The 25,336-nt window shown below is 53.5% G+C and overlaps 11 protein-coding genes across 11 annotated transcripts; 7 read left to right on the forward strand and 4 right to left on the reverse strand.

Moving 5' to 3' along the window:
* Positions 1 to 875: 875 nt before the first annotated feature.
* Positions 876 to 2,712, forward strand: PG986_005097 (uncharacterized protein; the record flags this gene model as incomplete). Its single annotated transcript, XM_066841319.1, has 3 exons — positions 876 to 986; positions 1,047 to 1,534; positions 1,602 to 2,712. 3 exons carry the CDS (start codon positions 876 to 878, stop codon positions 2,710 to 2,712), a joined length of 1,710 nt encoding a protein of 569 aa, XP_066701181.1.
* A 1,306-nt stretch (positions 2,713 to 4,018) lies between these two features.
* PG986_005098 (uncharacterized protein) lies at positions 4,019 to 5,695 on the forward strand (the record flags this gene model as incomplete). Its single annotated transcript, XM_066841320.1, has 5 exons — positions 4,019 to 4,235; positions 4,363 to 4,535; positions 4,576 to 5,010; positions 5,093 to 5,172; positions 5,242 to 5,695. The coding sequence occupies 5 exons, from the start codon at positions 4,019 to 4,021 to the stop codon at positions 5,693 to 5,695; spliced, it is 1,359 nt and encodes a 452-aa protein (XP_066701182.1).
* Positions 5,696 to 6,747: 1,052 nt separating this feature from the next.
* On the reverse strand, positions 6,748 to 7,131 carry PG986_005099 (uncharacterized protein; the record flags this gene model as incomplete). The annotated part of the gene is made up of 1 exon (XM_066841321.1): positions 6,748 to 7,131. One exon carries the CDS (start codon positions 7,129 to 7,131, stop codon positions 6,748 to 6,750), a length of 384 nt encoding a protein of 127 aa, XP_066701183.1.
* Positions 7,132 to 7,855: 724 nt separating this feature from the next.
* On the forward strand, positions 7,856 to 8,320 carry PG986_005100 (uncharacterized protein; the record flags this gene model as incomplete). The annotated part of the gene is made up of 3 exons (XM_066841322.1): positions 7,856 to 7,867; positions 7,897 to 7,992; positions 8,048 to 8,320. The coding sequence occupies 3 exons, from the start codon at positions 7,856 to 7,858 to the stop codon at positions 8,318 to 8,320; spliced, it is 381 nt and encodes a 126-aa protein (XP_066701184.1).
* Positions 8,321 to 8,722: 402 nt separating this feature from the next.
* PG986_005101 (uncharacterized protein) lies at positions 8,723 to 10,103 on the reverse strand (the record flags this gene model as incomplete). Its single annotated transcript, XM_066841323.1, has 5 exons — positions 8,723 to 8,882; positions 8,949 to 9,332; positions 9,456 to 9,525; positions 9,610 to 9,870; positions 10,001 to 10,103. 5 exons carry the CDS (start codon positions 10,101 to 10,103, stop codon positions 8,723 to 8,725), a joined length of 978 nt encoding a protein of 325 aa, XP_066701185.1.
* Positions 10,104 to 12,266: 2,163 nt separating this feature from the next.
* Positions 12,267 to 13,493, forward strand: PG986_005102 (uncharacterized protein; the record flags this gene model as incomplete). The annotated part of the gene is made up of 1 exon (XM_066841324.1): positions 12,267 to 13,493. The coding sequence occupies one exon, from the start codon at positions 12,267 to 12,269 to the stop codon at positions 13,491 to 13,493; it is 1,227 nt and encodes a 408-aa protein (XP_066701186.1).
* A 383-nt stretch (positions 13,494 to 13,876) lies between these two features.
* Positions 13,877 to 14,858, reverse strand: PG986_005103 (uncharacterized protein; the record flags this gene model as incomplete). Its single annotated transcript, XM_066841325.1, has 6 exons — positions 13,877 to 13,923; positions 14,001 to 14,077; positions 14,119 to 14,309; positions 14,388 to 14,458; positions 14,532 to 14,639; positions 14,732 to 14,858. 6 exons carry the CDS (start codon positions 14,856 to 14,858, stop codon positions 13,877 to 13,879), a joined length of 621 nt encoding a protein of 206 aa, XP_066701187.1.
* Positions 14,859 to 15,674: 816 nt separating this feature from the next.
* Positions 15,675 to 16,157, reverse strand: PG986_005104 (uncharacterized protein; the record flags this gene model as incomplete). The annotated part of the gene is made up of 1 exon (XM_066841326.1): positions 15,675 to 16,157. The coding sequence occupies one exon, from the start codon at positions 16,155 to 16,157 to the stop codon at positions 15,675 to 15,677; it is 483 nt and encodes a 160-aa protein (XP_066701188.1).
* A 956-nt stretch (positions 16,158 to 17,113) lies between these two features.
* PG986_005105 (uncharacterized protein) lies at positions 17,114 to 19,209 on the forward strand (the record flags this gene model as incomplete). Its single annotated transcript, XM_066841327.1, has 3 exons — positions 17,114 to 17,572; positions 17,625 to 18,170; positions 18,247 to 19,209. The coding sequence occupies 3 exons, from the start codon at positions 17,114 to 17,116 to the stop codon at positions 19,207 to 19,209; spliced, it is 1,968 nt and encodes a 655-aa protein (XP_066701189.1).
* Positions 19,210 to 19,806: 597 nt separating this feature from the next.
* PG986_005106 (uncharacterized protein) lies at positions 19,807 to 21,360 on the forward strand (the record flags this gene model as incomplete). The annotated part of the gene is made up of 5 exons (XM_066841328.1): positions 19,807 to 20,220; positions 20,358 to 20,575; positions 20,664 to 20,840; positions 20,891 to 21,253; positions 21,336 to 21,360. The coding sequence occupies 5 exons, from the start codon at positions 19,807 to 19,809 to the stop codon at positions 21,358 to 21,360; spliced, it is 1,197 nt and encodes a 398-aa protein (XP_066701190.1).
* Positions 21,361 to 23,510: 2,150 nt separating this feature from the next.
* Positions 23,511 to 25,240, forward strand: PG986_005107 (uncharacterized protein; the record flags this gene model as incomplete). The annotated part of the gene is made up of 3 exons (XM_066841329.1): positions 23,511 to 23,612; positions 24,043 to 24,750; positions 24,800 to 25,240. 3 exons carry the CDS (start codon positions 23,511 to 23,513, stop codon positions 25,238 to 25,240), a joined length of 1,251 nt encoding a protein of 416 aa, XP_066701191.1.
* Between the last annotated feature and the right edge of the window lie 96 nt (positions 25,241 to 25,336).

The following is a 25,336-nucleotide window of genomic DNA, read 5'->3' on the forward strand; positions in this document are numbered from 1 at the left end:
AAACCATCTTCGTCGTTGAGCATTCCGGGTAGCGACATCAAAGACAAAAAGGTCGCAGAAAATGGTCTTGTTAGAGAAGGCGACCATGACAAAATCAGGGAATATTTTGACGCCTGCTGTCTCGGTAAACAAATCGTCTGCGCGGGCCGGTGGCAGGCGAAGTTGCCGATTCACCTATAGTGTCGCGTGTGGAAAAGGGGGGAACGTGGAGCCACAACCCCTGCAGGGCCAATTGGCCACTCGACGTAAAATACTTCGGATTGATGACCGACGAGCGCGCGCGAAACGGAACAACGGGATTTTGTCCAATCAAAAGCTCCCGTTCTTGAAAAGCATCGAGCGTCTAAAACGTCGCACCCGTTATACTAAATTACCCCTTGCCCGTACTGTACTGAACAAGCTGCTGCCATGCAGCGCGTGAGCCCTCCAGGGAATACGAGTGGTACAAGAACTCAGCGGACGATATGGACGCTCAACGCTTAACGAAACCACAATGCAGTAGTGAGCATTGCCTGATTGTCATTGGTGATGAACCAATAGGTCAATTGTCTGCTAGGGAGTGTTTGGCTAGGCGTGCCATGTTTGAGTACACCCCTGAAATGACAGAGGGCGATTGTCGTCAGCGGAAGATTCATAGTTTCAACTTATATTCTTGTGATATGTTGTGCCAGCGACCCCTCTCCCGACGGCCAACCGATTGTGTAATTTTCTTATCGTATGCGTCATTGCGGCACCACGAAGCCGCTGCAGGTTGCGTTGTCGTTATTTGCTTTTGTTCAAATTCAGAAAGTCCGCTCCGGCCCAAACTCGGATCGACCTCGTTATTCACATCACCATCCACATGCCCAAGAAGTTGGCATCGTATGATTACCAATATGTACCAGTCCACCCTCATCTTAGGCTGCCTCTTCGCTCTGCTGGTCCAGCTTTTCGTCAAGTTCTACAATGACCGCCACCGGATGCAGAAGCTTCAACGGGCCGGATTGGTCTGTTCAGCGCATCTCGCCCACAAATCTAGACCTTTGTGCTGACACGGAAGATGTTAGCCCATGCCGCCCTTCAGTCTCCTCAGCGGCCACCTCGCCGCCTTTAAAGCCGTGGCCAGCGCCCTGCCGCTCGACGCAACCATGCACACCATCCTGAGCAAGCTGTCCGAGGCCTTTCCGGGCGGCGTCTTTTACCTCAACCTCTGGCCCTTATTTAGCGGGACCTGGCTCGTCGTCACGTCCCCGCGCGTCGCCATCCAGGTGCAGGCACTCAACCTGCCCAAGCCGGAGACCTCGCACGGGCCCGTCGACACGATCACGGGCGGGCCGAGCTTGACCACCATGACCGGGGACGTCTGGAAGCGGTGGCGGACCTTGTTCAACCCGGGGTTCAGTCCCAATTACCTGCTGCAGCTTGCGCCATTGGTGGTCAAGGAGGTTGAGGTGTTCTGCGAGTTACTAAGGGAGGAGGCCCGGAAGGGACAGATGTTTCAGTTGGAGGACTTCACGTTGCGCCTGACGGTTGACTTGATTGCCACAGTATCTCTGTAAGTAGGAATTTCCCAGGTACGTGGCACCAAGGAGTACGGATATACGCTGAAGTCATGTCAACAGAGACACGCGACTACACTTCCAAACACAACCCAGTCCTCTGGCATTAGCGCTGCAGAGGCAGATCGAGTGGGCATCGTTTGGCTCGATCCTGAATCCGCTGAAACATTACCTCACCGTCCGTCCGCTGGTCTTGTGGTACAACGCGCGGCGCATGAACACCTTCATTGGCGCGGAGATCGACAAGCGGCACGCGGAACTGGGCGACGATTCCACCTCTGGCGGACCGGACAGTAAACCGGAGGGCCTATCGCCGCCAAAGTCCAAGTCGGTCATGTCCCTCGCCTTGAGGCAGTACTTGGCGGAGCAGAAACACGTAGGAGTAGGACAAAAGGAGTCGATGGCTTCTTTCAAAAAGATCATGACGTCGCAACTGTGTCTGTTTCTGTTCGCGGGCCGAGACACCACGAGTAGTACCTTACTTTACTGCTTCTATCTCCTGGCAAAACACGGCAAAGTATTAGAAAGAGTCCGAGAGGAGCACACCCAAGTGCTGGGGTCCTCGGACGTAAGGGAGGCGGGTCGGATCATCAGCGAGTCGCCACACAAGCTCAACCAGCTCCCTTACACCACCGCCGTGATCAAGGAGACTCTGCGACTGTTCGCGCCGGCGGCCGCTATGCGCGAGGGCCGCGCCGGGGTCGATCTCGTTGACGACGACGGCAGGCGCTGTCCGACCGAGGGCTGCTACGTCTGGTCCTTGACCCCCGCCATCCACCACAACCGGCGGGCGTGGGGCGAGACGGCCGACGAGTTCCGGCCCGAGCGCTGGCTGCAACACCAGAACCAGGCCGAGGAGGAGCTTGCGACGACGGACGGTACCCATGGCGACCCGGCACCCCCCAATCCCGGCAAGGGCGCCTGGCGCCCGTTCGAGCCGGGCCCGCGCAACTGCATCGGGCAGACGCTGGTCATGCTCGAGCTGCGCATCGCGCTGGTCATGACGCTGCGCGAATTCGACATCGTACCGGCCTATGCGGAGTGGGACGCCGAGAACCCCGGACAGGGGGTGAAGATGGTCGATGGCGAGCGGGCGTACCAGGCCGTGAAAGCGGATGGAGGGGAGCATCCGGCGGACGGGCTTCCTTGTCGGGTTAATGTCCGGGAGCAATGAGCAGGTTTCAAAGAAGGGGTACGGTGTCGGACATGTTCACCTGGTCCAGGAAGGATACGCCGTAGACGAGGAAGAGGATGGGCAAGACGTGGATGTCAATCTTGCGCAGGAGCTGTCATCGTGGCTGCCTTTGATTGAACCAGCCTTATTGGTTCCGTTGATGCCGGACATGGTTCGGAACGATGTCCAACCGAGATGCAGGGGACGGTGTGGCTGAAGTTAGACAGAGCACATACTTGACGTTTGGGAAATGTGAGGATCGGATGATAGAATCAGGGGGCAGATAGAAAAAAAAAAGGACTCGAAAAACTCCAGAAAGAAATCGTGGTTGAATGGAGGGTCAAAGGAAAAGAAAACAAGCACCAGCCAGACAGCTCAAAGATGACTGTGTAACACGATAAGCACTCGTCACTCATACCTCCTTATATACCCAGGATGCAGACGGGCAAGGAGCGTCAATCCCTCCGTTAGTATTCCAACCCCTCTGGGAGTGCAGAAGCCCGCTGATTGTGGGCATAACTTCTAATTGCCAACCCACCTCTCAAAATAAGAAAGTTTCTAGTTGTAGATCGCCATCCACCCACCCCCCCGTCACGACATCGACCAACCAGAGCCTGACGACGGCGCATATCCCGCTAAACAATGCGACCTTGGATCATTGCAGGGTGCCTGACAACTGCCACCCTCCATCTTGGCCTATCCCAAGCACAATATCGATGATAATCTGCATAGCAATACTTCTTGTCATAATCCGCAACATATGATATGAACTGTGCATGTATTATTGAATTTCTTTCTTTCTTTTTTTTTCATTTTTGATTGCTTCGTCTATCTTTGCAATCATTCCCCAGCAAGTGATAGTTGCATTCCAGTCCGAGGCAAAATCTACCCATTTCCCAGTTCCGGTCTCAGAAATAGACAGCCTGCAGGCAGGCAGCTGATGGCGGACTCAAAAGCCTCGTGTGTGTGAGTGCGTGAGTGTGCCTGCATAACTGAAGGATCCATATGTATGCATGATGCAATATGATTCGAACAGGCCAAGAATGAAAAGGCATAGGTAGAGTCAAGGTCTTCAAACGTTACCATTCAATTGCTGTCAGGGCCTGACAGGCTGCAGAACCCCACTGACGCACATTGCCGTCTTCGCATCCTTCGTCTTATTCACCTGTCTCTCCTTGATGACTTGGTCTTGACACTGCTCTGCCTGTCGTTCTCCTCCACACCCGAATGGCGACCAAACAATTATCATTGCCGAGTTGCCCATCATCCGTTCCATATACCATCGCGTACACGTGCCCCAGCCGGAATGGCGACTCCCGTAGCGCCAACATCGACGGCGTCCGAGACGCGCATTCCCGCGATGCCGCCGCCTCCAGGTGCGACTTCCAACTTTGACCATCCCGATACCCTGGTTCTGGCCAACTACATCGCCATGGGCATTGCTCTTCCCTTCATTACCATCCCGTTTCTTCTCCGATGCTATGTCCGACCATGGAGGAAACGGACTTGGATCTTTGAGGACTGTAAGTATTCCGCCCCACGGCTTCTCCCGAAAATCGGCATTTGCGGTTAACACGCGACCATATAGAGCTGGCCCTCATCGCATGGGTAGGTGAAAGACAATATCCCAGAACTACGCGCACGAACGAGCCCCGTACTTGGCTGGAGCGACCGTCCTAAGCTCCCATCCCATACTGACACCTTTGATCAACCGCCAGATCGGCACGGTATCGCTCTGTGGTACCGGCGCATCCGCCATGGCACACTACGGCGGACGTCACACGTGGGACGTCACGGAGCCACAGGCGCAACAAGCAGCTTATGTAAGAAAGACCCAGGCCTTCCAAAACTTACGGAACCTAGCAACATCGCATCCGGGATCCCAGGCTGACATTGTGTGGGGGTGGGTCCCAGTGGTTCAACGTCGTCTCGATCCACTACGGCGTCACGATCTGCTTCGTCAAGCTGACGATCCTCTGGCTCTACCGCCGCCTCTTCTCGCCCGCGCGCCGCGGCCCCTTCGACGTCGGCATCGTCAGCCTCGTCGCCTTCCTCGTCGGCTTCTACGTGGCGACCAATGTCGCCAAGGTCTGGCAGTGCATCCCGCGCGAAAAGATCTGGGTCACTAGCCTCCCCCGGGAGCTGCATCAGCATCTCGACCCTGCTCAACGTGAGCGGCATCGTCAATACCGTGACAGACGTTGTTATCTTGCTGCTCCCCATAAAGGCGGTCTGGAACTTGAATCTGGTGGCGCGGAAGAAGATTACGCTCGTGCTGGTCTTCACGTTTGGTCTGAGGTAAGATAAAAGAAAGAAACCGCCTTTCAATGATTTGAGATCTCCCACTAATCGGAGTTTGGCACAGTGGCCCCACGATTAGCTTGGCGGGGATGATGGTCCGCTGGAGTGGCACGGGCAACCCCGACAAACCTGGGTGCACCCTGAGATCATCCTGTGGGGGTAAGCTTTCTTCTCAATGTATTTTCTTCAATAGCTCGACGAAAAGAGATACTCATCCACTGATTTTAGGCTCGCCGAATTGACGACAGGGGTGCTGTGCTTCAGCGTGCCCGAGCTGGGGCTGCTGCTCCGAAAGAAGCCCAAGCCGGGCCCCTCCGACAGCATCCTGCAAGGGCGCTACCTGAAGGAGGACTCGGCCTACCTCAACAAACGATCCTCCAACAAGAGCGATAGTGGCAGCAGCAACCCGGACTTCCCGGGGCTCTCGACCATCGTCTCATCACACCACATCGTCGCGGTCAAATCGCGTAGCAGGAGCCGGGACTTGGGAAATACTGCCTCATGGGGAACAGTCACCGGCGGCGACAGCAGTTACTACGAGTTAGACGAGCGCAAATGGTCTGACACAACCATCTCTTTTGCCCAGCATGGAGATGGCGATGGCCGCTGTCCGACGGCGCGGTCTGGGCAGAATGGGGTTATTGTTACGCGGGACTTCAGGGTCGAGACATCAAGAGCTTGATCGATCTCGCCGAGTTGGATGCATTAAAACATATTGAGCGTTTCTTTGAAGTTGAGATTTGATAATGAATAGCGGGCGATTTGATATTATCTTCTGTTGTTAGAAACCTGGCCTGAAGCGCAGGAAATAGCCTAGTTGGGCAGCGTTTAGTGGAGGTGATACCAACTGTTCGGGGGGCATTTCCCCAAATAGCACGCTAAACAACGGGACAGTGGGAACCAAGCAGGGCCTAAATTTAGCGACTCAGCGCTCAGCATTGCCTTCGTTCATTGAGCCCAGAAGCTAAGGACGTGTTTACTTTTGTCAGCCAGCTTAACTTTCTGCCGCGCACGTCCCCTTAAAGGGGCTAGGAGCATATGTCCGGTGACGGCCCCCTTTTTCTACATATCAGCCAACAGTTCAGCAGTGTGTTTACTTCGACCCCTTGGCTGAAAGAGTAAAAAAGCCGGCTGACCGTCATCTCGTCTTTTTTCGTCTCGTCTCATCAACCGACCAATCCTATCGACCTACTCAGCTTTTTTTCGATCAGCAGCATCAGCCGACCTTAGTCCGGCTGATCCAGCTTTTCGACTGCCTTACAGGGCCTTACAGGGCCTTACAGGGCGTAGAGGGGGCGCTGTAAAGGGTGCTATAAAGGGTGCTGTAGCCTGTAAAGGGTGCTGTAGCTTATAAAGGGTGCTGTGTGGCATTGCTCACGCTCGGTCCTCGAACCGGCGTGCGTTAAAATTGGTGAGTGTGGCATTGCTCACGCTCGGCCCTTAACGTACGCTCGATCTCCCGAAACGTTGATTCTTATTTCGAATAAGATTCGAATAAGCCGGCTGAAGAGGTGCGTGCATCGAAAAAAGTTAAGCTGGCTGACAAAAAGTAAACACGTCCTAAAAAGCACTTTATTTTGACGTCGGCAGTGGCACCGATGTCCTTTTCCTGTGAGACTACGTACATTGTGGCACATGTCCACTGCCCTCAGCCTGTCCAAATGAAGCTAACTATGCGTTCAATCGACCTCTACGCGCGATAGCGGAATAGTGTACGCGGCCACCATGAACTGCTTACTTGAGCAGCAGTGCACCAACCGCTGCCACGATGGGCGCGTATCCCCAGTGGTTCCAGTGCCCTTGTCCGTGCGCAGCGAAGCAAGCGGCGCCGTCGACGAAGGCCACGCCGCTGGCCGCAAGAAGGGTGACGGCTAGAGACTTCTTGGTCCCGGCCATGGCGGCGGCGTAGATGGCGACGCCCATGAAGACGTCCCGGGCGCCGTAGACGTACACCAGGCTGTCGACCATTCGGCGGTCCGCCGGGGTGATGGGCGGCGAAAACTCGAAGAAGGTGAGGGCATAGACCGGACGGATGAAGGCGTTGATGCCGAACCCGGTGAAGATGGTGGCAAAGACGTAGGCAGCTATCTTGAGGGCAGCGGTGCGTGAGGAGGCCATTGTACCAAGTTGGTATGGCAGGTTAAATCATGCGGTTGGATCTTGGTAACGGCCAATCTACGGGTGACAGATGTCAAGCGAGTACTTAGTTGGTAGAGTTGACTTGGTGTATGAAAAGTTATGTTGAAGAAGAAAAGCTCTAAGTCGTCAAACACAAGGAATAACGAAAGTCGCGACGGCGGTTTTAGAGAGCTTCCGGCTTTGTTCATCCCCCTTGGTTGCTAGGCAGGATATAAGCCAATGAGAAAAGATAAATCGCATCCTTCCGCTTCAGTCTGTAATTTTGGCCGCATGGGAACCTTGTTGGTCTAGTGACGCCAAGTGCACCTCGCACTTTTCGGGCCTCTCAGGGTTACAATCTAAAGCTGACCGGACAAATCGAAAATGCCGAGGTCTTACGGCTTGCCAAAACAGGCTGTCGAATCAGCCATGGTGTATGTCATACTGCTATTACTAGGTACAGTCAGTATTTCACAAGTCAGTAGTACAATTATGTAATACTTGATTACGACTGAGCACTACCACCTTGTTGCTCCCAGGGTCACATTGGAAACTCATGCAAATATATTTACTTCTCATGATGGATGAATCTATCTGCATTGCTAGCGGTAATGACGGACCTGATTTCCCAGGAGAAGCCCTTTGACCCTATGGCTGCCTCAGCGTTTCTCCCCCGTGCCAATACGGAATAGCAACTGCCACGCCCTGCCGAATCAGCGTTATGATGGTTTACCACGTAGGTAGCAGTATGAATTGCCTAGAAAGTCCCCCACCATTGAGGCCGCCGCCGACGAGGTCGTCCTGTGCAGCACCGAGTGCCCTCGCGCCCATGGCCAGACCTTCGAATCTCCCTCCTGCGAGGTAAGTGTTCCTTCCCAAAATTTGCCCTCGTAATTGTGCTTACTCCCATGATCAGCGTTTCCGCATGAGCTGCTGCAAGCGCCACGGCGTCCAACACTTCGTCAAGGAGCCCATGCCGTCCCTTATGGCCTGCATGTCCGCCTGCGGCATCGTCCCCGCGTGCCAGTCGGTCGACCACCAGCTGAGCACGGGGCTGTGCTACTTCGGCAAGCACTCGGGCGAACCGAGCATCAACGTCGCGGGCTGGAGTTCCGCCTACAGCGTAGGCTGCGCGGGGGCTTGCAAGAAGGATGGGGGTGTTGTGGGGGTGCTCAGGGGGGCGGGATGAACTGTAGGCTTGTAAGATGTGGTAAGCTCAGTGTATGGCTCAGAACATGGGGTTCTAATGAAGCAGAAAGAGGACGGGGAGGTCCAAGCTGGGGATAGTAGCAGACATTCTTTCGGTAAAGAGGTGATGGGTTCCCATGTAAGAGAAATAGAGTAATGACTGAAATAGCTTTTCTCTATATGGCCAAATTTTGAGGATCACTGCGACTTCTCGAAGCAGACAGGGGCCAAGTCTTGATCGTACTCTTGTAGTTGCACTGATAGCCATGCGAGCGAATTTGTAAAAAGAACTCATTCCTGTTGCCGTTCATGTGTAGTAATTGAGGCAGCAGTATCATCGAGCCTTCTCAGTTTGACTTACGCAACAGTCCACTATGTTTCTGTACCTAGTCTCGGCCTAAGACTATAGCTCCTTGGTATCCTTGAACTTGTGATCCATGAACTGCTCCGGCAGCGCCTCGCCCGCCAGCTCCGATGTCTCAGCCATATGTCTGAGCTCCTTCTCCTCCTCATCACTGAGCTTGACCCAGTTCGCAGCCCAGTTCTCCTCGAGGTACTTCACACTCCGGGTGCCCGGGATCACGAAGATGTCGTCCCCTTGCTTCAGCAGCCAAGCCAGCGCAAGCTACGACACCGAGCATCCCTTCCTCTCGGCCGCGAACTCGCGGATCCTGGCCACGACGGACGCGTTATGCGCCCGGTTCTCCGCCAAGAATCGCGGCATCACTTTGGCTCTCAGGTCGGATGGGTCGGTGGCGCCTTCTGCCTTGGATCCGAAGTCGGATGCCAGCAGGCCGCGACCCAGGGGGTTGCGCAGACGACGGCGACGCCCAGCTCGCGGCATGTCGCGAGCAGGTTTGTACCTTCGGGGCCCTCGATCTCGCGCCCGAAGAGGGAGTACTCGGGCTGGACGGCGGCGACGGGGGGCGATCTTGACGGCGCGGCGGAGAGTGGCGGAGGAGATCATGCTGAGGCCGATGTGCTTGATTTTGCCCTCACTGTAGTTGCGGAAGCTGTTAGTAGAGGGTTACCCCTTTTCATCCTATGTCGAAAAGTATGTGGTCCTGTGCAAGAAACTAGGGGGAGAAATGGAAGAAAAAGAGACGGAAAACAAGGGTCAAGTATGGTGCACTAACGCTTGAAGCTCGGCCAAGGCACGCATCGTCTCCTCGATGGGCGTGACGTTGTCGACCTGATGGACGTAGTCTAATGTTCCACTGTTAGTTTGGCTCCTTCGACTTGATCGGTTGACATTGATATTGTCGGAAACCGTAGATCCCGTCAACTCACAGAGGTCGATGTAGTCAGTGCCCATGGCGTCGAGGCTCGCCTGGCAGGCCTTTTTGGTATACTCGTACGATGTGTCGTACTGAAACTGAATGCTCTTGCCCTCCTTGCCATTGACGTAGCCGAACTTGGTGGCCAAAAAGATCTGGTCGCGCTTGCCCGTCTGCTGGAACCACTGCTTCAGGAGCTGCTCATTGTCGCCATAGAGACTGGGAGTGGGCGACAAGAGTTTGGTCAGCCAAGCACACTCGAGTTGGATACCCACTATAGAAGATTATGTTGGGGGTTGACGTTGGTAGAGGGAACGCATTACTCACTCCGATGTGTCCCAGAACGTGGCTCCGAGCTCCAGCGCTTTGTCGAGGATGGCGAACCGGTCTTTATCCTGGGGCACGGCGCCATAGGCTGGGGGCACCGATGAGCATCAGTCCGTAGCCGAGGGCAGGAATCTTGAGGCCGTTCTTGCCCAGGGTGCGGATGATGGGCGCAGATGCCATGCTTTCCGGTGGTTCACAGTGTGGTGAGACTAGGGAGTATTGGTATTGGTCAGAAGGGGAAGATGACGAGGAGTCGTTATTTGGATACGGTGCAAGGTTTAGTTCCCTGTGGAAAAGGGGGAGAAGGTGTTGTACTTATAGGCCGAGAGTGACGAGCTCAAAGTATAGCTTATATCCGTATCTCTCATTCATACGTCTCATTACGTATATCATAAACATGCTCCTGTCATTTCGCTCCCAGTCCTTTTGCCCGGGGGTGTCACGCATCATCACTTCGGGCACGGAATCTGAATTCGAGCTTACAGCCCGTCCCTAACAAACGAACTGTGTAGTGTATTGCATACATTTCTTCATTCCCGACTCATGCGGTGTTCGGGACATTGATCTAATGCTATCTCCGTTGGTGAAGAACATATTGTATGACGAACGCACCGGGATTCGAGCTGAGGAGTAGCGCGAGAAAAGGGGTTGGCCAATCACCGCGCAGGGTTTCCGAGCATAGCACCTACTGCAATAACCAATCAGCTCCAGCGCATTCCGACTCAACCAATTGCATCCTCAAGGCAGCCTATCTTTATAATTGTCTTTCATTGGCATGTTGTGCCTCGGAATCGGACTACACATGAGGCGAGCTCCAAATGATGGATATGATTAATTGTAGACGGATGGGTATGAGTTATGAGACATGATGCCCCGTGGCAGGCCATACGAGCATATCAATCCGAGTGATTGCCTTCTGTAGTTTATTTGCCCACTCTAGCAGCTCAATTAGCCTAACGTTAGGGCCAGCCTGCAAGGAGGGAGCGACAAGGAGCAACAGTGTGCGGCCAAGGGACCTAAAGAACACAAGTACCCCACGACGGCCAAAGCTGCATCGCCTTCCACCACCAAGAGCTCCAAATATTGATACTTTGGTCTCCAGCTCTTTGCGCCACGCATTCATTCACAGAGCTCTGTGTGCTTTTCTATAGGAGTGCCATGGGTGTCTACGTCTTTCTGGTATAGTGTTGCCGCTGAGCTCATTTCCGGGATCCTAGAGAGTAGGGATTCTGTGGCAGCCGTCATAGCCCAGCAATCAGCGCCTTAGACATCACCAGGCTCGCAGTCGTACGATTAAACTAGGTACCTAGGTAGTCAACCCTCCAACACAGCCGAATAAACAGGGTGATTATAGTTTATTCCACCGATCAACTCAAGAATGAGAATAGAATAACCAATGCTGATTACCTACTCTCAGATTTCGGTATAACAAAAACAGGTAGCATAATAATGGTGTAATTCTGAGTGGATTGGCGCCGACGACCCGCAACCAATTGGGCGGGCTGGCGGGTTAGCGCGCGGCAAGTGGGATCAACGGTCCTACCCCACAGTGACCTCTGGCTTCAGGCCCGCTCGCATTTCTCGGTCGCAACTGTTGAACCATCCAACAACATAATGACTGAATGGCCGCGACAGCCTCTACGCCTTCTGGCCTGCAGCTGACGGCGCATACGAACCAGCCAACACCCAAGGTATTCGCCAATCGCATCGCCGCCATGACGACGGCACCCCCGGCGGCCACGTTCGATTGACCCGTTTCATCTATCGCCGCCGCCGCCTACCGAGACCAGGTCGCATACGATCGAATCCAACAGCCAACAACGAATAACCAACATCACTTTCGCGAACGGTACTACAAAATGGGCGACCAGTCGCTCGTTGAGGGGATAGATGGGACAATGGAAGCAAAGAAGAAACGCTCTCTGGATACATACCTCTTGGACACAGAACAAGTCGACGAGACCCCTTCGAAACGCCCTTATCACACAGGCCCCGACAGCCTCTCTAGCCGTGTGACGGACTGGCTGAGCCATCTGCCCCTCGAGAGCCCCCCAGAAGCCGATCCAGACATGTTTGGCGCGCTCAAGAAAGATAAGGGGGAAGGGGAAGAGCAAGAGCGATGGCAGTGTAGTTGGAGGGGGAGGCCTAGCCACCCCCAGTATTGCTTCTTCTTCGGGTGTATCTCGCCCAGCAACTGCCACAGGGACTATCCAGAGCACATCGACATCGACTGGCCGGTTAGTCGAACGGGCCGACTACCGCGACAACTTGGAACACAACAACATCTTCTTTCTCGAGGAAGACGAGCCAATACCAAAGCATGTCTCGTCTGTGTGCGATAGCATGCGGAAACCCCGTACCTCGCCTGAGCCCACGCCGGAGGAGGCACGGCGCGAAATGCAGACCCTGAAACGGATGCAGCACCGTGGCGCCAGTGAAGGCGAGGTCGAAGACTGGTTGAAGCAGAAGGTGTTCCCAGACACCGATGCTATTGCCCGACATGGATTGGATATGCGACCCAAACCCACTTTCCAGCACTGTATTCCCAATAGCTCCAACGCGACCCCCTATAAAGTCTCGAAGCCAATCCCGGACTTGGTCTACGGGTATGCGACCGATCGCCGGAGGACCCCTTTTACCAGTGCGCAGCGGATCGCTGGAAGCAAGATGGAACCCGAAATGGGCAAAACTGACAGCCACGCGGCCCTCGCCTTCCCCTTTTTCGTTATTGAGTTCAAGGGTGACGGGCCCGTCAACGGCAGTCTGTGGGTGGCCACGAACCAGTGCCTAGGCGGTTCTGCCACCTGTGCCGAGACAGTCAGCAGGCTGAACTATCTGCTCCAGCAGTACCCGGGTGCCCGTCCGGTCGGCAATATGGCCTTTAGCATTGCCATGAGCCAGAACTCGGCCGAGCTGTACGTCTCCTGGAAGACCGAAGAGCTCGAGTACTATACACGCGAGGCCGCCGCGTTTTACCTCAAACGACCGGAGGATTTCCTCGACTTTCGACGTTATGTGAAGAACATCCTCGACTGGGGCAAGGGCCCTCGTCTGCGAGAGATCCAGGAGGCATTCGACATCATTCTTGAGGAAGACCGGAAGATCGCGTCGGCTCAGGCCAAGCAGAGACTGGCGCCTTCGTCGACGAGTGGCTCTTCTCCCCCCTCTAAACGTCCGCAAACTGCACAGGCTGGTTCCCTGGCAGCGCCGAGAGCCGGCAGCAGCCGAACGCAGTCGGACCGCCATGACAGACCAGCGTCTTCTGGCAATCGTCCTGCCGCGCCCGCTGGCTACCAGTCGCCTTCGGTACCTTCGAGCTCGAAGAGCTACCAATCAGGCTCTCGCGCTGGCTCGGTTGCTGGAAGTGGCCGAGATAGGAGCCCCAACCCCCCAAAGCGGTCATATGCCCCGTCGTCACATCCACCATCGCCCCCACCAGCAACAAGACCTAGCCGGTCTCCTCCGAGATCCGACTACTACGCGCAGATGCTCAACCCGCCGTCTCGCGACCCTAATCGTCGCAGCGGCTCCCACAAGCAATTTCCCGACGCTTACGACAGACAACGATGATTATGTGTTTTGTGATGCATGTGATACCCATGATACCATCGAAGTTTCGAATATATATAGCGCTCTCGCTTGCTTTCCTTGGCTTAGTTGCGTTTTGGCTAGTTTATTAGGAGATGAAATTAGTTTTGGTAGTTATGAAATTGATTCCTTTGGTTTGCTGTATAATATGACGAGAGTTGCTCTTTGATGGAGCATGTACACTATAGACGGGTATATATATCTATGATTGACTAATTCGAAGCGCCGCTGGTATACACGATGCCGTTATCCTATGTCGAGACAATGGAATAGTTCTGCTAGCTATTCCAGTTATTCCAGTTATTCCAGTTATTCCAGTCATCCTCTCTGAGGCCGACTGACTTTCGACCCTGGGAATGGACCCCCTAGTCGTCGATAGGCAGAATGTGTCGTACTCCCTCCTTTACTTGTTCTGTAGCATATTGATAGCTGGTTAGCTTATACAGCCATTCTGCAGGTGGGCATCAGCCGTGAGTCTGAAGCGCTAACCTTCGAGGTAGTTCTTGACTTGGTCATAGTTCTTGCATACTAGAGGGTGGACAAAATCACGTCCCGTTAGCATAATGCTTCCTGTGTATGAGATCATCAAAGCGTTGGGTGGCCTTACCGTGGTACCCGTTGAAGGCGTTCTCCAGCGTCACAGCCCCCCGGCTTGCCGTCCTCGTCCCGGGGCTCGATGGCGACGTCTCCGGCACACATGGCGGCCTGGCGCATGTAGTCGACGCAGTGCAGGAAGTGGGCCTTGTAGTCCGAGGGGATGCCGATCTCGGTCGAGTTGGACAGGACGCTGGAGAAGATCTTGCCCATGATGTACGAGGGTTCCCTTGGTCAGTTGACTTGTCTGGACGAGGCTCGGTGAGATAACGGATAACATACCACGCAGTGTATCTGATGGGTTACCGAGGTGGTGTTGGAGACTTTGCCATCTGCGCCAAAGTCCGATCCAGCTACATACGAGGATGCACCAGTTAGTCGTAATTGGCAACAACTGGCTGATGTAGAACAGGCATGATTTCTTACCTGGGATGAGTGACTCCCACTTTGCTTGAGTCTTAGGCTTGAGAAATTCGGTCGCCGTAAGAGGCGTGAAGTCTGGGTCGGCCTTCCATTTCTGGATGGTGGTCGAAACTATTATACTATCAGTATTATGTACATGCACTTGAGTTCCCATTTTGGTCTGCATGGGCGGCTGTCTTGAGACGAGGGGTAGATGAACGTACAAGTCGGACCAGCATTGGTATAATCACCTCCCACCTGTACCGGCGACGCGCCGCCTGGAAGCCGACCCGCGCCAGTGTAGTGAGTAATATATAGTAGACCGATGGTATTGATGGTCAAAAGAACCATGTTGACTAGCCAGGAGAAGGACTGAAGCGTGGTCATGCACGTCCGTCTTTCGGACCATTTGGCCCCCTTGTGCCGCTCTGTCCCATTCGTATTTTTCATGGTCATCACTCGAGGACGCAGAGAGCAGCTCTTCGCGGTCTGTCATCTTTGCTGCAGTATATGAAGGTATAAGTGTGTTTGAGATTGGAAATGCGTGTCTTGGTGATGGCGGTGTGGCGGTGGTGTTTAGGGGTTTTCGTGTGGTATGTCGTTTCGAGATGCTATAAACTTTCAATTGATGATTTAAGAGCCGTTTCAATGCAAAAACTACAGATGGTGCGGTCTAGGTCTTTACAAATCTCAACCGTTTCCTCTCATGTTCCCAAACATGTTTCAAAATGTGGCCTGAGACAGGTTGGTGGAGTCTGGGCACGATCTACCCCGGCCTATGTTGTTGCTGTGAGAATTAACCCCGTCTAGCCCCCTCTCCTCTCACAGACCAACTTTTTATAACACATAGGTATGTATAAATCGCAGATGGGGAATCAGACAACAACTCACAGTCGGCGGTAGGTAAAATTATGTGTCAGTTAATACTAGTTCACCGGCCGTGGGCGTTATTAACGGCAGTAGTTGCTACTGAGAGAAAGGTATCACAAGTACTACCGAAGACATGCATTGACGTCGAGACAAATCCATTATGTTAGTGAGAAAAATTGGCCCTGTTAATTCAATTCTTCCAGTTACCTACGCACGAATACTCTGCTGGTTCTCGCTCACACCAACTTACCTCGAGGTCCATGCAACTCGACTACCCCCGTTGCTCGCCATTAGCGCTCAACTCTCTTCCTCGAGGTACTCCGCAAAGGCGAGCTTCAGGCGTAGATGGTAGACGAGTACAGGCGACTTGGTCGGCTCGCCATTCATCCACCTCTCTCTGTCCGCGCAAATCTCCATATTGATGGCCCGGAGCTTCGGTGTCGCCATGAGGCGACGGTCGTTCACCGCCCGCCGCGCGACGACCTCGGCGGGCTCCTTCCGGTGGTCGTCGAGGTCGCTCACGTCGACCGGTTCGGTGATGTCCAGGCCGAACGGGGTGACGGCCGAGGTCTGGGGGGCCTGCTTGAACTCCTCGATGTGCTCGCGGCAGGACCACCACTCGACCTCGCGGGGCCCTCCGGTGGTTTGGAACGTCTTGCCGTAGACGACGCGTTCGACCTCGCGGGTGCAGGACGGGGACTTCGGGTTGTAAGGGGTTCCTCGGGCGACCAGGCGGCAGCCGTTCGGGGGGACCCATGGGACGTCGGGGATGTCTGCCATCTTGGAAAAATTTTGTGGTTTGTAAGTTAGGAAAAGAAAAAAAAACGATTTCTATTTGGTGTATGCGTGGAACAATTCTGGATGAAATTACTCGGTACTCTCTACCAGACTACGACTGATATTTATACTTACCCAGTCTCTACTATATCGATGGAGTATTTTGTTTGGATCTTTGCGCCGGTTAGACAATGTATGGTCTCCGGTCATGTTTGTCCCTATTGTTAATTCTATTTCGTGGCAAATTATCTGGGACAAAGCCTTTCCGTTTTCCTCTTCAACTTTCAGCTCCCGCGGTTCGCGCAGGGGCAGGTCAGCAAAATTAACGGCTTAACGAAGGCCTAGTATTCTTTCATTATTTGTCACATAATAGTAGCCGTAACTCTTGTAGGTGTCCGGCAACGGAAACGGTGACCAACTCTGCAAGCTTAGCTAAAGTGGCCACCGTCATGCCAGAGATATTACGGCAAGCTGCACTGGAAATACTTGATTGGTTGTGCTCACCACTGACAAGCCTAGCACAGTCGAAGTGACCACTTTGAAAATGAAATATCGTGCCTCGGTTCAGATGTATTCTTCAGCGCAATTCATAGCTCAGGTGCGAGTATACCTATGACGGGATGGTACTTGCTACCTTCTATGCCTTGTGAGTAGCCTTGTGGGATGCCTTAGCAACCGGTGGGAGGCTGACATGAGTTGGAGGGCTGCTACTGGCAGATTGTCGGCCACGTTGCATGCAGAAATGCACGCATGCTGCTGTAAGCCCAAGTTCATCGCGGCTGATCTCCTTGCCACCCCACCATTTCAAATGGGCCTCCAGCCGACCGCGGGTGAGGAGTAACCCGTTTTCCTATTGCTTCTCCATCTCATCCCACAAGCTTGAAGACGCAATCCTAAGGTCTCCCTCCCTGTTTCGCATACCTCCAGAACAATTGCCCGTTGTAGTATTCACCAAAGCCATGGCCGAACTGTTGGGCGCGGTTGCTTCCGGTATCAGCATTGCTCAGTTCGCGGGGGGCATCATCAAAACAGGCTTTCGGATCAAGACTCTACTTGAAGATGTCAGAGATGTCCCAGAGGACCTAGAACGCCATCTCGGCCAGATCCAGATACTAGCGCCCCTGCTTGCTGAGATTGACCACGGTCCCTCAATCAGTAATGGCGCACTCCTTGCCGCTGCCCAGCAGTGCCGACAAGCAGCGCTGGAGCTGGATGGATTGGCAACGGACTTGTCATGCCAGCTCCAGTCCTCCAAGGGGATCCATCGGCGGATTCGCTCCCTCCAGGTCGTACTGCAGAAGAGCACTCTGGCACGGCATGAGAAGAGGGTGCAGGCGACCATGGAGATGCTCATGCTGGCATTACAGCTGACCAGTCTCAGTCGACAGAACGAGCTCATGTCAGATCCACCAAAATCAGTAATTGTATTTAGCTTGCTAACTCAGCAATAGCCAACTGCAATATTCCCAGCCGGGCATTATAGCGGCCGAGGTGGTTGGCAGTCTGGCCGCATCCAGCAGGGGAGGATACCTTCCAACTCAGCCCGATGACCAGTCTGACACGGGGAGCTGCGTGGTTCGAAACGAATACGCTAAAACTTTGCCTGTGAATAGGTCTTTGCTCCGGCGGCCTAGTTACTTCCGGCCAACCAAGACTATTGGCCTTGCCTGGCTGACGGGATCCATTGAGATCCAGACCCCTGACTGGAACACCACAAGCCATGAAAAGGACACTGGTTTTGTGGAGACTTGGTGCCGAATCCGAGTCCGGCTCCCACGGTGGCTCTCGGAGAGAGCGTTGGACTCCATCCTATACGAGGATTCACTAAGCTGGAACCACGTACTTATACCATGCAGTGAGCGAAGGATGGACTCTGTCATCGGCTCCAAGCTTGATGACATTATGAGCAACGATGACGTGCAGGGGATCGAAAGGCTATTCCGAAATCGAGAACTTACTACAAATGATTATTTCACCGATTTGGACTGTGGGAGAAGTAACCAAAACCTGTTCTCAGTAAGTGGTGGTCATCTCTGGTCCGCCCGGCCAAGGCTAAATGTGTCAGCTTGCAATAAGTTACGACGCCTTAAAGATTGGAAATTACCTGGAAGAAAGGGGCGTTTCGCCAGAAATCAGGAGCGTTGTCGTTAAAGTTTGGAACGTTAACGACGTCGACGTCTACTACCGTCGAAAGCTGACGCAAAAATTGAACGGCGAAGACTTCGACAGTTGGTTTTTGATTGCTTCGTATTTGCAAGATCTGGACGGCACAATTGAGGAATTCGACTCCCTGCGACGATCGCTCTGGCCCGACTCTGAGTTTTTTAGCACGTGTTTTGCGGACACAAGAGCATATCTGGCTATTAGCATGGCCTTTCAACATGCACGTGCGGCGGTAAACACTTCCTTGCAGAGAGAAAAGATACGGCACATACTCTTCGACGCCTGCGATTGCTGGTACGATGCTGTATCGGACCCCATGCGGCGTCTTGGGTTGCTTTGGGAAGTTGAGCTCCAGATTGGTAGTGCGACAATGAGAGGGAGCGTTTCTGATCAGCAAATATGGATTGAGCTGTGGGTTGAACTCGCAGCGGGCGGTCCAGACAAGAAGGTCTCGTTAGACGGACCAAGTCCATTCTACGGAGCCATGCGAAGGAAACAGGGATCTTCTTGGCTGAGTGCCTTGGTTCATGGCGTCAGGTTAGGAACAGATAGATCGCGCAAGGATTTCAGCAGGCTAAATACGGCCATAAATGAGGCAGCCAGGCTGTACCTCCAGATGCTGAAAATCTGCGGCGTGGATTTGATGTCGGCGGTAGAGGATGAGATATCGATATGGGAGCCGCGTCACCTGGAACAATGGATGAATATATCCTTCAGGGGGTTGAATGGCATGACGTTTTGTTACGTTGGCATCACCTATGGCCCCAACCCAGAGGACTTCATATTCTGGTCAGCGGACAACACGGAGTCCTTTGCTGGAGACTTCTGGGAGCTGGTTGATCCTTCGCCGCTCTGGATGCCGGGAGCCTGGATTGAGGAAGATACAGGCTAGTGTCCCGAACCTCCCCGGATTGGGATATGACGGATACTAGCCACGCTCTTTTAAGAGTTTTGGATTATTTACGGTACATAGTTAAAGGAATTCAGTGGCTGTTGAATCACAATGTCGGGTCAGCAGTGACAGTGGTGCTTGTGTTAGCCAGAGCCGCGACGCTGCGGGACTGATCGTTCATCGCAGTCAATCGGTTTTGGGGGTCCAAAATGACCTCCCACTAACCTAGCTGCATCAGCGAAATGTCTCATGCTAGATTCAAAAGAAGAATAATCCAGATCGGGCTGGCCGGCTCCTTCCATCTAAACGACAGCAGGGGATGGATTGGCCAAACTCCTTATCTCTGTTGACGACGTGATCCATGCAGTTAGAGCACGTCATTGCTGATTGCTGATTGATGACTAATGTCGGTTGGGAAAAGCCCCGAAGCATTGCCAGCGTTTGCGGTCGCTTTGAAACCCGACACCACGAACTCAACCTCTCACCTTCTATGCTAAGTGTATGTGTGCGACTACTATACCATAGACTAGAAATGGAATAGATGCTACATCAGTCAAGTCCACTCGCTTCCTCAATTGCCCTCAATCCCGTTACACAATGGGGGACCTGGAGAACCAGGAACCGGGCGCAAGTGCCGAGCGCACCCCGCTTCTCGCGCAGCACCAACAGCAGCGGCAGCAGCAGCAGCAGCAGCAAACACAACCAGCATCGCGCGCAGCAGAAGAAACTGAAACAGCAACAACAGAGCCAAATGGCGACGAGCAGCACGAAGCCGCCGCGCTCCTCGAGCCGCAGCCGCAGCTGCAGGAACCTCCCCAGAAGCGCACTAGGGCCTGGTGGTTCTGGAGGATCCTGTGGACGGTGCTCGCCGCGTTGGTGCTGGCCGTCTTCATCAAGGGCTGGGTGGACGCTAAAGACGTCGACTTCGACCTGGGCCATGCCCTGAAACGCGCCCTGGGCGGCGGATTGAGCGGTGCGGCCGCTATGGTTTTGCAGGTGCTACTGCTGATGGTTAGTGCAACGCCCCGCCCCCAAGCCAGGACCGTCAATTCGGGCTTCGGATGAGATGAGACGAACACGATTGATCCAAATGGATATGCGCTTACATCAAGTCATGACAGCCAATTCGCACTATTATGAATTACCAGTACCGCCATGGTACCGGACTGCGCACTGCCACCAAGACACTCTACCGTGAGGGTCGCATCCGTCGGTACTATCAGGGCATGGGCGCCGCCCTCGTCCAAGGCCCTGTGGCTAGGTTCGGCGATACGGCCGCCAACGCGGGCATCCTGGCTTTAATGCACTCCAACGGGTACTTGGACAAACTGCCATCCCCCATCAAGACCATATTCGTGTCGCTCTGGTAAGTAAACCCACTTCCACTTTTAGCTGTCGAGTTGCCTTTCGTTTCCACGGCCGATTCCGTTGATCGCTTATCTTCTCTCTCGCAGTGCTGCGGCATTCCGCATGATCCTGACTCCCATCGACACGCTCAAGACCACCCTACAGGCCCAGGGTGCTCGCGGTACGTCGTTACTCCGCCAAAGAGTCAAGACGCATGGTGTGGGCAGTCTCTGGTGGGGAGCCTTCGCAACTGCCGCTGCCACCTTCGTCGGCAACTACCCCTGGTTCGCGACCGTAAGTAGATGCTTTACTCTGACCTCATCCCGACCGATAGTCTTGTTTATTGGCCGACCGTTGTTCCTGCTGACACATTTGGGGTTCGGCGATTAAAGTACAATCTCCTTTCCGAGCTGCTGGTCGAACCGCCCCGCCACCCCTTGATCCTGTGGCTGCTGCGCCTGGCCTTCATTGGCTTCTGCGCGTCCGTCATCTCGGACTCCGTCTCCAACTCGCTCCGCGTCGTCAAGACCTACCGCCAGGTCAACGACACCAAGGTCTCCTACTCGGAGGCCGCCCGGCTCGTCGTCCTCCAGGACGGCATCTCGGGGCTCTTCGGCCGCGGCTTGAAGACTCGCATATTGGCCAACGGCCTGCAGGGCATTCTGTTCACCATACTGTGGAAGCTTTTCCTGGACCTGTGAGTTTCTCATCTTCTCCTTGTTCATTTATGACGCAATGGGCCTTGGTGCTTCATCGTGCTGACTATTTACTTTTTACAGCTGGGAAAAGGAGACAAGTTCATAGGATCACACTTTCTGCTCTCTTGCGATGCATGACCACTTTGGTGGCAGTAACAGGGGAATGATAGGCAACATGGGATCTGATTACGACTGTGTTTGGAGACATCTTCCATCAATTTGTCTTCCCGGATGCTCGGTTGGCCCTCCAAGGTGATTAGTTGAACCTCCAAAGTAGTATCTGCCTTGGACATTCAACCAATCATCTTGGAGATTCAACGGCTCATCTGGGAGGACAACTTGATGGAGGATATTCCCAAACACAGTACCACTAATAGATCCGATTGGGCTCTTCTGATCGTAAACAGAGTGGTCGGTAGTATATATCTGGCATGGGGAAGTACATGTACATTTGGACTGGCCGCTCCAGTCCCATATAGGAACCCTCATAATCTTGGAAATAGAGATCATTTGGATAAATACCACAAATCATGGATCGCGGAGATGGAAATATTACGCTAAGGTGACCTGACAACTTGGGTTACACAAGAATAATTCCCTACCTAATAGTACCTGATTTTACCACGCTCGCGTGTTCCTTGACCGAATACAAGCAGCCTCTTGGGCGACCTCGTCCCACTCACTCTGATGCCTCTTACGGCCACGCAAAGCTGCATATTCATCATGGACAGTATACATATGAATCACTACGACGGTAACTGTCACTGTGGCCGCTACCGCTACAGACTGTCCCTCGCCGAGATCGGATCTGCCAGTTCGTGTACCTGCAGTCTCTGTACCAAGAAAGCCTGCCTACTTTTGGTTGGCTCCGCCCGAGGGAAGCTTCCTCGTCACGAGGGATGATGGCCAACTGACTGAGTACGACTCCGGTGTCCTTCTTGAGAAGAAGAGTATACAGCTCAACGCTCCCTACAGTACTACAGTAGGATGTTGCACATACTAATGGAAATACCCCTACCCAGTTCTGTAGTCACTGCGGTGCGGGGAGTGGTAGGCGAACATCGTGCTGGTCCTTTGACGGGCATGTTCTTGGTGAATGTGCGAGCCATTCAGGGGGCGAGCCCCTTTGATATCGAGTACGTTACCTTATGATCAAGTGTAGCCTATTTCGATACAAAGATGGCTGAATACCTATGTATCTGCTATCACCGCTGTCCATACTGAGGACGACGGCCAACAAACTACCGGATCCATCGACGCAGGACCGCCGTATACCTTCTCATGCCACTGCGGGAGCGTCAAAGCCACGCTGAACGTTCCGACCAAAGACCATTTACTCCAGGTCTACCATAGAAACATGAGTTTGCAGCCCCTGAACATCAGCTGTGCCGAAGGGTTGGACTTAGGGTCGTTGGATATTCAGAGGTCGGACGAGGGTACTGAAGGCTACACGCTTGATCCGTAGATTAGCTTTTAGTTTCTGCACCTGGCAGTAAGCCCAGCAGGCAGAACCAGTGAAGCACGTTTGTAGAAGCTGTAAGCCGCCGCCTAGCATTCGCCAGCTAGGCGTCGATCAAGGGGCCGTTCAAATCAATTGTCGTCGTTTCGAGGGGAGAGAAGGCGGGGAGGTAGCCACATGTCGCCAAGCACACCCTCGAGAGCTCAGTCTGTGCTACCGAGTTGGGGGGCATTGTACTCACCAGCGGAAAGTACGTTTTCTTGTTGCTGTTCTGTAGCATGGCATAGGCAGTAACACACCCAATGGGGGAGGCCGCCGCTCTTTCGTTTCCCATATCCCTTGTCTCCCAACGCAGTGGCTTTGTCCAAACGGCCAGCTGCGTCGTGTTGCTGCCCACCCCGAATTTGCTGGTCGTCCGCGGTGGGAGAGTTGCTGACTGCAGGTGGCGTCATTTGCTCAGCAAGAGAAAGCGGGGTGTCATTTTATAACAACCTATGAGAATACACTATACCCAATTGACGCTCAGCCATCATATGCGATTGGTGTTGGGCAATGCCACATCATACACTGCCCCAAAGCCAACACAAGCGTACAAGGCACACTCCTTGTTCGCCGGTGAAGATCCTGTCTGCCTAGGTAGCCATGGCATAGATTCACGAGTAGTTATTACCAGCCAACCTCATCAAAAACGGATTTGACAGACCTTCCTCTCTCCCCCTGCTGAATTGACCAGAATGTAAAGTCACATGGTTCGCCGTGAATCTGGAAGGAGCGGCAGAGAATACCTCCGCTCAAAGATGGCGAGTTCGAACGCTGAAGAGAGTCCCGAGGTTGCGTTGACCGACTTCGAGATTGACTTGTTTCGACAAGACCGGCTACATACTCAATATGAAGTAGTGGTGAGTCCGGAGCCTTGTACATGGATGAAACTGAAGGTGATAGTGCAGTATCTACTAACAGCCTTTTTGGCAGGAACTCCCACGTGAGAACCATAGTTATCAAAGAATAAGAAGGGAGAGAAAAGCCGTTATCCCCGAGGTGAGTGTTCTGTTTCTGATGAGCTGTGTTGCTATGCATTAAGGAGGGACGGATGTATTTTGCTGAGTACTTATGACAGGTCAACAATCAATATAATATTGGGCACTGTATTGTCATTAATACGTCTAATCAATACGACCCTGGTACCTTGTTTGATGGTATATTTCAAATAAGTCCTAGAGATGGAAACCCGTCTCATCGGGCATATAGATCTAAGAGACGAAAGGTGTTGCAACCCATACTCCGTTAAAGCGGTCTATAAGCTCATCAGTTCCATAGCTCTTGTCGCAGATTTCACCTACCCAGTATACTCCTTACGTACCTATCGGCGACGAGCATGTCGAGCATCTACTCCGTAGTATTTGCAGAGACTTCCAACTTCTTGACGCCGGCTTTGCAGAGTTTTATCGAGTGGCCGTTCCCAGTAGCGACGGGGTAAATCCCGACCTGGAAAGAATACATGATACATACCGAGGAGGTCGTTCTGACGACGGAGCCAGCTATTCAGGCGCGTTGGGCCAGTTCCTGGAACGATCTGTCAAGGAAAAGGCGAAGCAGCTCATTTCAACCGAACAGTTCAGGTCAGAAGATCGAGGGGCGGATGCGTTATTGTGCTACCTGCAAGACGGCTTTGAGACGCCCTACTGGGAACTCCTCTCTCACCGATTCATCCAATCCTGCGAGTCTGGAGGAGCCAACGCTATATCCAAGGCTTTCGCTTTCCACGTTGTCAGCAGTGTGATATTTCGGGCCCATTGCCGGCTGGAGAAGCTTAAACGAGAGCACTCCTACGAGCTTCCCAAGGAGATCGAGGATCGAATTCAGTCAAGACTGCTCGTACTCAAGAACTTGGTGGCCTCAATCACTCCCGACATTGGATTCCCCGAGGATCCGTACACCTGCTTACTCCAGGAACCGCAGAAGCAGACCATCCCAATGTACGAGACGGCCAAAGTCGAGCCGCTCCAGCCTGTGTGCGCAGAGGATTCAACAGACCTCGTGAGTGTACTGGACCATTCCTCGGCTGAGCAGTGCTGACCCCATGCAGGAAAAGGTCCGTTCGAGCACGCTATTCATTTTATTCTTCGCCTTGGCCATCATCCCAGCCTGTATCGGCTTTGCGCGCCACTGGAGTCTGGGAGACGAAGAAGAGGCCGTTGGGCTCAGCACAGATGCCGACTTCATGTGGCTCATTGCCACCAACCTGCTGGCCCTCCTCGGCAACCTTTTTGCCATCCTACCTCTGTTCAGGCTTACCAGGGGGTCGCTGAAGTACCTACTCACCCAGGCTGCGCTGTGGCTTTCGGTAGCTCTCGGGATCGCATCGATTGCCTCGTACTGCTTCTTGAACAAGTGCTGGACCTTGTTAATGTCGTTCTTCAGCAACTTCTTCGCCATCAGCGCTGTGTACTTCTCTACACAACATGTCGGCAGTCGGAACATGCCTGAAGACGTACATGGTGCGGGGAGGAAAGTGAAAAGGGAATGACACGGGACATGAACGTAGGAGGTTTCCTGAACATTTGACATGAGCGCTGCATAAAGTCCAGAGTTCCCAGTGGTTGGAAACAGCACTTCACGGGCC

This window comes from Apiospora aurea, assembly GCF_038362705.1.
Source record: "Apiospora aurea strain CBS 24483 chromosome Unknown utg000004l_segment0_segment0, whole genome shotgun sequence".
NCBI lineage: Eukaryota > Fungi > Ascomycota > Sordariomycetes > Amphisphaeriales > Apiosporaceae > Apiospora > Apiospora aurea.